Consider the following 12,761-nt stretch of genomic DNA (forward strand, 5'->3'; position numbering starts at 1 on the left):
CTAACCTCACCATAACCTCATTTTACTTCTACCATTTCCCCCACTCCTGCTTCCTTTTATAAATCCATAAAATCTCTTGGCCTTCCTAGCCCTGGGCCAAGTTCCTTCCTCTTTCCTCAGGTTTTACACCTTTTCCCTCCTTCTCTCATCCAACATTCAGTCCTTCCTTTCTTGTGCAGACTTTGATTCCTGCCCCAACCAAAAAAAAAAAAAAGGCACAATTAACATCATCTCAAATTCAAAAGTCTTCTTTATTATTTGTCTATTAACTCTATTATATTTGTTCAGTTTTAAGTTTTAAAATATATCAGAATAAATAGAGAAATTTATATCTATCTATCTATGGAAAAACAACTGGTACCCCAGGTGGCACCAACAATCCTAGCAGCTCTCACATGGCATACCCATAGTATCGAGCAATTTCCATCTCTTTTTCCCTCTCAATGAAATATTGCACTTTCCCCAAAGAGGTATATTTAGCAGCATTCTCACGCTCTAGTTGAGCCTTCCTCTTCATGGCCTCCCGCTCTGGCCGCTGCTCTTTTGTGATGGGCTTTGACATTACTGGCTCAGGAACATTGGGTTTCCTCCAAGGAATTGGTTGGAAGCAGAAGTCTTGGAGTAGAAACTGGGTTTGAGGCTTGGGTGGGGACTGGTGCTTGGTCACAGCAGGGGGAACAGACTCCCGCTGGAGAGAAGTGCAGGATGAAGTTCTGTAGGGCACAGGCCGAGGAGCAGCAGACTGAGGGACACTGGGCTGGGTAGGTTTGGTCAAACCCGGTCGGGTTGGATTGGTCACAGTTGTCTGAGCTGGTTTGGCAGGACCTGGCAAAGATGCAGGAGCTGGCCGGGATGCATTGACTGCAGCAGGTTGAGCTGAGTTAGTAGAACCAGGCCAGGCAGGATAAGCCACAGCAGGCCGATATGAGGCCAGAGACTGTGGCCTCCGAGGAACAGGTCGAGCCTGAGGCTTGTCCAGGGTAGGAAAAGGCAAAGGTACTAACTTGACCTTCCCAGGAGGAGGCAGCTCGTACTGCGATGGAGATAGACACTCTTTTTCAGCACTGTCGTCTGGTTTCTGGGCTTTGACTGGAGTTTTCTCAGGACCTTTACCCTCACATGGGGTATTGAGCCATGACTTGATAGCAGGGGATGGCTGGGGGTCTTTAGGGTTGCTTGAATTTCCCAGGACCCGAGAGGAATTGAGTCCAGTTTTCTGATCGCTCTTCTTCCCCAGTGCGTGAAACACCTGCACAGACTCCAGCATGTGCATGCCTAGGCAGCTCCGAGGCTTTTTAAAGTTCTCTTGGCTAAAGTCAGGTTGGTTTTTCTTTCGCTTCATCTTGGGAACGCTTGGCTTTTCCTCTGCCTTGACTTTGTTCCCTGATGGCTTATTCTCTTCCGCCTTCTTGTTTTCTCTGGTTCTCTTGGTCTTTTCCTGCCCATGGCTCTTAGTTTTGTTGGTTCTGCTGGTTGCCGTGTTCTGAGTTTTGCTGTTCGGCTGTTTGGCTGTGTTCACGGGAGCCTTGTCACTGACTGCAGCATTGCATATAATCACTTCTCCCCCAAACGGGCACTCTGGGTCCTTTGGCTGGATTTTGGCCTTGGGAGCATCACTGACAGACTCAGAGGCTTTATGTTTGTTCTTCCTGGGTTGATCAGAGGGCGCCTTTATGACATTTGGCTTTTCCTGCACCTGATTCACCTTAACAATGCTGGTATCTTTGGCTGTGATCAGCTTTGGAGCTTCGGCTTGATCAAGGTCTTTCAAAGAATGAAAGAACTGGGGAAGGTGAATATCCTCCACCAGTGTAGCAATGTCTGCAAAGCCACTGCTAGATTCAAACCCATTTTCAAGTGTCCCCAAGTCCTCAAAACTCAAGCTATTCTTTCCCAGATTCACATTTTCAGAAACAAGTTGCTCCTCTTGGCTGAGGGGATCAATGCTGGCCAGGAGCTCGTGAATATCAGAGATTTCTAAAGGGACTAGTGGAGGATCTTGGTTTTCTATTGGGATCTGGTAAGCATCATCCAGAGGCTTTGAAAACTTAGTTTTCATATCATCCAAATTCTTATTCTCTGTTTGTTCCTGGCTTGGAGCTGGAGGCAGTGCCAGGAGATTACTGGCACTCTGGACTGGAGCTATCCTTGAAACGTCCCCAAGTTCAAGTGGTGGATTACTCTCAAGTATCTGGATATTTCTGCTAATGCAGGACCTGGGGAATTCTGAAGTTTCTGACAGACAAAATGTCTGGCTTGGAGGTTGCAATCCCAGGGAATTTTCCATCCTCAGGGAAGTCTCCATCACTACAGAGGAATCAAGGAAGAAGTCAGTCCCTGGTGAGTGAGATGCTCCCTCCACCCTCAGACACCAGCACAGTAATCATGTACCTTTCAGTGCTGGGCAAGGCATTTCTACTACCTAGTCTTAAGGGCGGTGGACACTGTCTTATGCTAGGAGCTAAGAGGTGACTGTTCTAATTCTTACTGGTGATCATTTGATGTCACTGATTTTTGGCTTTCTTTGTATTCCATAGGGATCTTATAAGCCAAATTAAAATGAGTCATATTTTTAAAATATAACATGTCTTACAAAGCCTAGGATTCTCGTGTAGAGTCCTTTCAATTCTCCCCGCTTTCCTGAGAGACTAAACACACTTCACACCATGAACTATGAGAGGGAGTAGAGCTCTTCCTGATAAAATATATAAACAAAGAATCTTCAGCCTGCCTGCTCCGGACAGGGTCTCAGACCACAGGGTCTTAAATCTTGGTGTAAAGTAAGTAAATGAGGGACAGTTAAACTGGCACTATCATAATAAGAGTTCTGAAACACCTCCCAAGAAGACTACAGCAATAGATCAGGGAAGGGAGTGACACAGCGTGGTAGTACAGGGGGGGACTGATCAACTAGAGCAGTGGAAAACGTGGTACCTTTTGGTACGCACTTGTGGTGTTGGAGAAGACTCTTGAAAGTCCCTTGAACTGCAAAGATCCAACCAGTCCATCCTAAAGGAAATCAATCCTGAATATTCATTGGAAGGACTAATGTTGAAGCAGAAACTCCAATACTTTGGCCACCTGATGCAAAGAGCTGACCCATTTGAAAAGAGAGCATGTTTCCTGATGCTGGGAAAGATCGAAGGTGGGAGGAGAAGGGGACGACAGAGGATGAGATGGTTGGATGGCATCAGTGACTCAATGGGTGTGAGTTTGATGACCTCTGCCCAACCAGAAATGGTCATGGTACTAAAGGAGATTCAGCCCACAAATATCCTCCAGGAGCTGGTGATGCATAGGGAGGCCTGGTGTGCTGCAGTCCATGGGGTCACAGAGAGTCGGACACGACTGAGCGACTGAACTGCGCTGTGGTTCTCTTACACGTAGCATAAATGACCTTCACAGTGCGCAGCCTTCCACCTGCATCAGGTGTTCTCACATACAGTCTAAAAACAGAGAGCACCGAGCAAAGGTCGTGGTTATTCAAGTCCCAGGATCTAAATTCTGTCTATACGCCACTTCCCAGCTGTAGATTTGACCCCATTTTTTGCATGCCGAGCTCATTCTACTTTCTTGCTGTTGTACTCACCTTGAAAACCTGTGTCTGTGATGGGCTGAGCAGACACAGAGTAGTAGACTCCAGAGGTAGAAGCTGGTGGTAGGATATTTGTGGGCTGAATCTCCTTTAGTACCATGACCATTTCTGGCTGGGCAGAGGTCCTGCTTCCTGCATACGACACAGAGCCATAGGACTGCAGGCGGGGGCCGAGTTCTTCAGATAGTAAAGGCCCCAGTGTGCCTTGGTGATAGTAATATACCTGGCTTCCTCCCTGGTGGGGAAGTGACAGGCTGTGTCCCTGATTTGGAATCTGAGATGGTGTTCCCTGAACAAGGCTGGCAGAAAGAGATGGATATAGAGGGACCTTGCTATTGATGTCTGATGTTTTGTCATACTGGGCTGCCATAGACATGGAGGAAACAGCTGTGTCTTGGTCAATGACTGTCACAGTGAAGTCTCCAAGTGAAGAAGACTTCCTTTCAGTGCTTCCTGTGATGTTCCACTCAAAAACACCCGGATAGGAAGCAGCTGAGGTGGAGAGCTGGCTCTGGCCAGTGACTCCAGATAACATAGTTGTGCTGGAATGTTGGTAAAGGTAGGCACTACTCATAAGTGGCTGGAAAGAGGTGTCGGAGCCCGCTGGCAATAGCCATGCTGAACTGAGGGCTGGAGCAGAGACCCTGGAGAAGGTGCAGACACTTTCTGTGAGGGAAGCTGCGTTGCTCACCGCAGGAAGAGACAGCTGCAGAGAATTCTGGGTTCCAAGTGCAGATGGATTTTGGAAATTTTCTGTAAGAACAAGAGGGTAAGAAAAAGATGAGTGAGGTTGATAAATTTCCACTGTGTTTGAGGAACAGCATTATCTTAAGGTTCTTGCTATCTGCTGCTGCTGCTAAGTTGCTTCAGTCGTGTCCGACTCTGTGCGACCCCGTAGATGGCAGCCCACCAGGCTCCCCCGTCCCTGGGGTTCTCCAGGCAAGAACACTGGAGTGGGTTGCCACTGCCTTCTCCAATGCATGAAAGTGAAAAGTGAAAGGGAAGTTGCTCAGTCGTGTCTGGTTCTTGCTATCAGACGCCTCTAATATCAATACTTCCTGAGAAACCAAAAATCAGGCAGTTATGACGGCTGTAAGGGTTGGAGCAGTTTGACACTTCCTTATGTTGACTACCTGTGCCCCTGTCTTGGACATACATTGTGCAGAAGACCCAAGTGATGTGATTCAGACATTGTTCTCCAGGCAGGAAATATCCTTCTTCCTGCCCTATCTTTCCCTTAAGCCTGCACTAGTATTGACTTGCATGCTGTTTCCTAGAATTGAAGCATTTTAGAACTAGGAGGTCCTTAGGGAACTTCTGTTCTCATAATTTAATTTCATGAGGAAGGAAACTGAGGCTAAGAGAGTTCAGATTGACTTGTTCATGTTCTCTCATTATATTAGTATCATTATCAGGTTTCAGAATCTAAGTATCCTGACTTTCTTGCCAGGACGCCGATCTGAGCATGATACGGCCAGAAACCAGGAGAAATTCAACTTATAATGTAGGCATTTTTTTGTCCATTTGAAAACAGTATAGCTATTACTATTGTAATCTTTAGTGTCTCACTTTACTTGCACATTTCCCTCACTGTTACCTAGAGTCCAGTGATAAATTTAAAGGGTCATCTTTACCCTCTTCAAGCCTGACTTCTCATCCCACCTCAAAATGATTATCTGAAAGTGAATTTCTGAAATGCCTTTTGAATGAAAAAAGCTATTTAACTCTGAGTTTCAGACTACTTATCTATAGAGTGGTTATCACAACAAAAATAATAATAGCAGTAATAAGTAAATACGAATAATTAATATATTACATAATAAATAATACATGAATAAATGATATATTACATATGATTTATATGGAGGAAGATTTAACAAATTCTAGAAAGACATAGAAAAATGATGAAAAGCGAATTATTTTATACATTATATATATAGTTAATGTATATATACATGTATAATATAGATATGAAAACTTCAGCATGTGGCAAGTGTTAAAGCATAGTAAGTTTCATGATAAATAAAGTTCTGTATCATATATACAATATTATGAGTGAATATTGCTCACTTTATCTTGGTTAATACTATTAATGAAAAGACACAATAGAAGGTGATTTTAAATTAATTCCTGCTGCTGCTGCTAAGTCGCTTGTCATGTCCGACTCTGTGCAACCCCATGGACTGCAGCCTACCAGCCTCCTCCGTCCATGGGATTTTCCAGGCAAGAGTACTGGAGTGGGGTGCCATTGCCTTCTCTGAAATGAATTCCTAGCCAATACATACCGACAGAGAAGATGTATCTGTAAAACATGCATAGCAAGCAACAGAATGCAATAAATGTGATTGTATAGGTAGCCCAATATATGTAGACAATTATTTCAGTAAAAAAAAGGTACAAAGTAGACAGCCAAATAATGTATAAAGGAATTTCATTATTGGGCTCATTCATATTTTTATGCAGCAAGTAACAGGTACTAAGTCTAGTAAAAATATATATTTCAATGAATATAACTATGTCACAAGCAGAAAGGAAAACTTAAAAAGTATCAAGACGGTTTTCATATTTATCCTAGAACTTAGATTATAATCATCTTCAACATCCAGAAGGATGATATTCCAAAACCTGAGAGAACCATCTTCACTAGAATCCAGTTTAAAAAGATTTTTAAATGTAGGAAAATTCAAAGGACTCCACAACAATATTTTAGATAAATGCAGATTTTTTTTCCTAGCAGCACTGTGCAGTCTGGCAGTGAAAGCACCAAGTCCTAACTACACTGGACAACCAGGGAATTCCCTATATGTGGAATTAGAGATACAGGGTTTGCCTTTTTATTTTCCTTCCTAGGTAGCTAAGCTCTAAAAATGGATGATGGCTGTTGGTCAATGTGCTCTCTGTGTTAGGAAGGAAATAATTGTAAAGATGAAAAGCAACCTTGACTTAGAACCTACTGTCACACAAAAGAATGAGTCTTTCTGATTTAAGTTAAAAATATCATTTTAAAATGTTATTTTTAATTGGTAAAATGTCTAATAGTTTCAAAGTCAGAATGAATGAAAATCAGCCCCCTGATTTTCATCACTTTTGTTTCTTGTTTATAGGAACTATCATTTCTAAAACATATTTCTAAAATATTTATATTCAAAATTGTCAAGTGCCATCTGTGTTGAGAGAGGCAATAAAAGAAAAACACTGAGTATGACTTTTCTGATAAGCTGTTTTTCCTGGTGATACCTTATTCTGGCCTTACTTTCCTTCCTAGTCTATTAACAGAAGCATTTGTGAAAATCAACGGTATTTTGCCCTGCTCTAAGCAGATTGTTCTCTGTGCTCTTTCTGCTTTAATTTAAAATCTCTGGATCCTGTCAGCATTCCATCCCAAACTACCTTTTTCCTGAGAACTCCTCCTTGCTCTCTCTCCTCATTCTTGTATTTTCTCCATCCTCTTGGTTCCCATCGGCCTCTGCTGATGAGGACAGTCCTAAACTTCCTTGTGTTTGACTACACGCCTCCCGTTAGCCCAAAGCTCTCCATCCTCTCTCCCTGTTTTCTCTTTTCAACTCATTTAGGTAGAAAACTCCAAAAACAAGTGAATATTACTTTTTGAGCAGCACTAAATTTAAAATACTAAAACTGAAATATTAACTGAGGGTGACCATTATGGGTGAAACAACTCAGTAAATATTGCTAATTTTCTACACCACCTGGCTTTTCTCTGTTTCTGTTGAAACACTCTTGAGAAGTCTCTGATTTCATGTTCTACATGGGTCCCCTTTGAGATTCAATATGGAAAAGAAAAGGACCAGAGAGATAGACCAATGTAGCATCCTAATGTAACATTAGATGTAACATTAGATGAGGAAAAAACAGACCTTGTGAGACTTGTCCAAAGTGTCCAAAGTCACAGAGATAGTAAATGTCCAAGTCAAAACTGAAATTAGGTCTCCAGATTTCTAGTTCAATACTTTCCTTCATTATTCATTTTGAATCTGCTACTAAATTTACGGGCAGAAAAATAAATCTAATGAAAAACTTTACAAAGTTTCTTTCCATACCTGACATGGTCAGAGAAGTAGAGGAAAAACTAACTGTAGATACAAGGGAGGAGGAGATGATACGAGAGGATGTCTGGAATGACTGCAGCCAAGTGTACATGTGGCCAGTACAAAGGTCACTGGTCACTGGTCACTTGCGATGATCCAAATTTATTTACAGACAACTCCATGGAAACCCCAAGATTCTACCAGGTGGTAGTAGATTTGGTGGGAGAATGATGTCACAAAGCGGGCAGTTTAAAGGTATGATATAGCCAATAGGGAGGTCAGATCGCCAATAAGAAGACAGGATTGGATGCAGAAAAAAGGTGTAGGAAACACCTAAATGTTTGAGCTCCGGGGAGGCGAAATCCTCCAAGACAGATTTACTTTCCTCAAGCTCTTCCATGAAGGAAATCATTGCAACATTTCTTATAGATGCTCATTAATACAATTAACATAGTTACTTATATTCTACATAGCATTATATTTTATGTGTTATGCACTTACAGTTACGTATGTCTTGGTTAATTAATAACCTTAGAGAAGAAGGAAAGAGCCATCCAGTTTGAACTATTATAGTTGTTCTGAAGTCCTATCAGTCTATTAAATTAAGTGAACTTGCAGTAGCTTTTAAGGAGCAAAGGAAGGGATTAAGAAGCTCTTTTTGTAACTTCGTTAAAGAGTAGGGCGAAGTTGGTTGAATGCACCTTGTGGAGAATGATGTGGTCCAATGGTCCAAGGCTCTTCTCTTTTAGTTTCGTCTCCTTGACGCCTCCTTTTCTTGGGCTGGGCCAGGTTGGACTTGCATTTCTCTTCTGCCCTCCATTTTTGTTGTTGTTGTTGTTCTAGGCATTGTTTCTGGGACAACTCTTGATCTTGAATTCTTACCGTCTTGCTTGTTACTTACTTCTTGTCAACTTCCAGCATCAGGAGTCTTCTTTTCAGTGCTTGATGCTTCACAAAATAGACTCTGCCCAATGGAAGCAAATACCAGAGAGCTAGGACACACAGCTGGTTGCAGACCTTTTCTCTTGCAGCCTTTGGTTGCAATTCTTTTGACCATGGTTTGCTACCTCTGGTTCCTTGGGCCACACAGGCATCCTGCCATCCAGCTCTTTTATATATGAGAGGCATTCTGGATACTGTCCCTTTTCCTTCCCACATTAAGTATATCCAGGGTGGCAGTTGCTGTAGCCTCCTCCCCCTTGCAAACAGCCACTCTAGAATCTTGGGCCTCTGGGATTCTCTCTTGCATGCTTGGGTGCAAGGCCAGACAAAATGAACAGGAGAATTAGAGATAGAAGAGGACATTTGTGGAAAATATGCTGGGGAGGGGGCTGGTGCTGGTAAGGTGAAAGGGCACAGGTTAAAAGAGAGTCATGTAGATTTTTCAATTTCTGTGAGAAGCAAGTGGACACACTTTGACCTCACTTTGTATTAACAGAACCAACAATTTTAGATACAGATATATTTATGTACCTAGATAGTGCAGCAACTGCCATGAAGTCTGTACACTAAAAAGAATAATCTTACATATATTTTTCATTTTATGTCATATTACCTTGTTTATATCATTCACTGATGTGTTTATAGAATACAGACTGTTTTTAAATGCTCTGGTTTTGCCTACAGAGCATTTCTTTCTTTGTCATATTTTGTAGGGAATCCAGCGTTGTAAGGCATACTGCATGTTTATTTTGAAGCATCATGAACTAACTTGACCTGATGGATCTTGTGGAAAAACTTTAAAAAGCATCTGTGAAAAAGGCATTTTGTTGAGTTGCACTGTGCACCCAAGTGGAAGGAGCAGCTATCTGCTGTCAGCCCGACTTGGCCTGGAGTGCCTCTGCTTTTCCCTCCTGGTTAGTGCTTTTCTCACTAACCACTCTTGTGATTTTGATAATGTGAGTTATGGCTGAGTTGCTAATGACTTATATGTGGGGTAAGCTGATTTGAAGGAGGGAATCTATGGTTCTATTCATTTTCCTTGGTAGTAAGCTTTCAGGGGTTCAAAGAGCAATCTATCTGGGGACTTTGCTAATACCAAGGAGGTTTCTCACAGATGGGATCTCTGAAGACACATATTTAATTTATATGCTTGTTTTCCCTATTATGAAATATATGGGGGATGATACTTAGCTGACAAGAAATTGTGAAAGATGTGGTGTACAGATGTGGCTTAGGCTTTTAAGTGCATATCAAGGTTTTTTCCCCCTAAACTTCATACTTCAGATGGCCTATTTCCATGATTCTAGTATGTGATGTGAGGCTAACAATATATACTAAATACCTGCAAGCCAAACAAGTCTCTCTTTCTCTATATTCCCATGGATATCAAGGGACTCATGACTACTGCAGGTTTGGGTGGATGGTGTGAGATAGAGGGAAATGCATTAAGACCAATTTTAGTAGCAATAAAATGTTTACATATTAAAATGTTCAGTTCCAATATTCAATTCTACTTAGGGAAACTATGAGTTAGACTTTTCCTGATTCCACCAAACCTAAGTAACTTATTTGGTTTCCCTAGTTCCAATCATTTAACTTTAGCTTGCAATCTCAGCATCATCTTATCCTCTAAGAGAATCTTACATGTAGGAAGAAGAAATTAAAGAGTTCAACACTTTGGAACATCAACCCTTCCCTGACCTTAGGTCTTATTTTTTTATTTTTAAAATTTATTTATTTTTAATTGGAATATAATTAATTTACAATGTTGTGATGGTTTCTGAAATACATCAACATGGGTCAGCCATAGCTATACATATGTCCCCTCCCTCTTGAACCTCCCTTCCACCTTCCATTCCATGTCACCCCTCTAGGTTGTCACACAGCATGGGGTCAATCTCCCTGCATCTGGCTATCTATGTAAACTTTGGTAATGTACATGTTTCAATGCTATGCTCTTAATTCACCCCACCCTCTCCTTCACCCACTGTGTCCACAAGTCTGTTCTGTACATCTGAGCCTGTATTACTGCCCTACAAAGATGTTGATCAGTACTACTTTTCTAGATTCCATATGTATATGTTAGTACATGATAGTTGTTTTTCTCCTTCTGACTTACTTCACTTGTATAATAGGCACTAGGTTCATGCACCCCATGAGAACTGACAAATAATTCTTTTTTATGGTTGAGTAATATTCCATTATATAGATATACCACAACTTCATTATCCATTCATCTGTTGATGAACATCTAGGTTGCTTCTATGTCCTGGCTATTGTAAATAGTACTGCTAAGAACATTGGGGTACATGTGTCTTTTAGAATTGTGGTTTGCTCAAGGTATATTCCCAGTAGTGGGATTTCTGGGTCATATGATGGTTTTATTTCTGTTTTTTAAAGAAATCTCTTTACTGTTCTCCACAGTGGCTATATCAACTTACATTCCCACCAACAATGCAAGAGGGTTCCTTTTTCTCAACATCCTCTCCAGCATTTATTGTTTTTGACTTTTTGGTGATGTCAATTCTGACAGTAATAAGGTAATACTTCATTTTAGTTTTGATTTGCACTTATCTAATAATGAGCAATGTTGAGCATTTTTCATGTGTTTATTAGTGATCTGTATGTCCTCTTTAGAGACATGCATGTTTAGATCTTCTGCCCATTTTTTATTGGGCTATTTGTTTGTCTGATATTGAGCTGCCTGAGCTGTGTGTACATTTTGGAGATTAATCCTTTGTCAGATGTTTCATTTGCAATTATTTTCTCCCATTCTGAGGTTTGTTTTTTAATCTTGCTTATGGTTTCCTTTGCTATGAAAAAACTTTTAGGTTTAATCAGGTCCCATTTGTTTATTTTTGTTTTTATTTCCATTACTCTAGGAGGTGGGTCATCGAGGATCTTGCTGTGATTTATGTCAAAGAGTATTCTACTTATGTTTTCCTCTAAGGGTTTTATAGTTTCTGGTCTTACATTTAAGTGTTTAATTCATTTTGAGTTTATCTTTGTGTATGGTGTTAGAAAGTGTTCTAATTTCACTCTTTTACATGTAGCTGTCCAGTTTTCCAGCAGCACTTATTGAAGAGACTATCTTTTTTTTCCATTGTATATTCATGCCTCCTTTGTCAAAGATAAGGTGCTCATAGGTGTGTGGGTTTACCTCTGGGCTTTCTGTCTTTTTCCACTGGTCTATATTTCTGTTTTTGTGCCAGTACCATACTGTCTTGGAGAAGGAAATGGCAACCCACTCCAGTCTTCTTGCCTGGAAAATTGCATGGATGGAGGAGCCTGGTAGGCCACAGTCCATGGGGTTGCAAAGAATCGGACACGACTGAGTGACTTCACTTTCACTTTCACCATACTGTCTTGAAGGCTGTAGCTTTTACCACTGTTATTTACCATACTTTTGGAAGTCCTAGCCATGGCATCAGAGAAGATAAAAAATAAAAGGAACCCATATTGGAAAGAATTAAAACTGTTACTGTTTGCAGATGATGTGACACTATACATAGAAAGTCCTAAAGACACTATCAGAACTAGAGCTAGTCAGTGAATTTTGTAGAATTGCAGGACACAAAACAATACAGATATTACTTCCATTCCTATACACTAACATTGAAAAATCAGAAAGAGAAATTAAGATGTCAATCTCATTCACCATTACAACAAAAATAATAAAATATCTAGGAATAAACCTACCTAGGGAGACAAAAGTGTTGTATACACATAACTATAAGACACTGATGAAAGAAATCAAAGATGACATAAACAGATGGAGAGATCTATTATGTTGCTGAACTGGAAGAATCAGTATTGTGAACATAACTATACTACCCAAAGCAATCTACAGATTCAATGCAATCCCTATCAAATTACCAATGGCATTTTTCACAAAACTAAAACAAAAAATTTCACAATTTGTATGGTAACACAAAAGACCCTGAATAATCAAAGAAATCTTGAGCAGAATGGAGCTAGAGAAATCACCCTTCCTGACTTCAGACTATACTACAAAGCTTTATTTTTATAGTTAGGGTGTTGTCTGGTCCCATAGACTCACTTCCTGCATTTTGAAACCATTAGGTTAACTGAGATGTCTTGGTGTAACATATCCAGTTCATCTACCCGCCAAGGCTCTTCTTCAGTTCAGTTCAGTTCAGTCACTCAGTTGTGTCCGA

The 12,761-nt window shown here is 40.8% G+C and overlaps 1 protein-coding gene across 1 annotated transcript; it reads right to left on the reverse strand.

The window, feature by feature from the left end:
* Positions 1 to 232: 232 nt before the first annotated feature.
* C11H2orf78 (chromosome 11 C2orf78 homolog) lies at positions 233 to 7,820 on the reverse strand. The gene is made up of 3 exons (XM_024999369.2): positions 7,654 to 7,820; positions 3,590 to 4,348; positions 233 to 2,307 (listed from the first exon to the last, which is right to left on the reverse strand). Exons 1-3 carry the CDS (start codon positions 7,751 to 7,753, stop codon positions 392 to 394), a joined length of 2,775 nt encoding a protein of 924 aa, XP_024855137.1. The 5' UTR covers positions 7,754 to 7,820; the 3' UTR covers positions 233 to 391.
* Between the last annotated feature and the right edge of the window lie 4,941 nt (positions 7,821 to 12,761).

This window comes from Bos taurus, chromosome 11, assembly GCF_002263795.3.
Source record: "Bos taurus isolate L1 Dominette 01449 registration number 42190680 breed Hereford chromosome 11, ARS-UCD2.0, whole genome shotgun sequence".
Classification (NCBI taxonomy): domain Eukaryota; kingdom Metazoa; phylum Chordata; class Mammalia; order Artiodactyla; family Bovidae; genus Bos; species Bos taurus.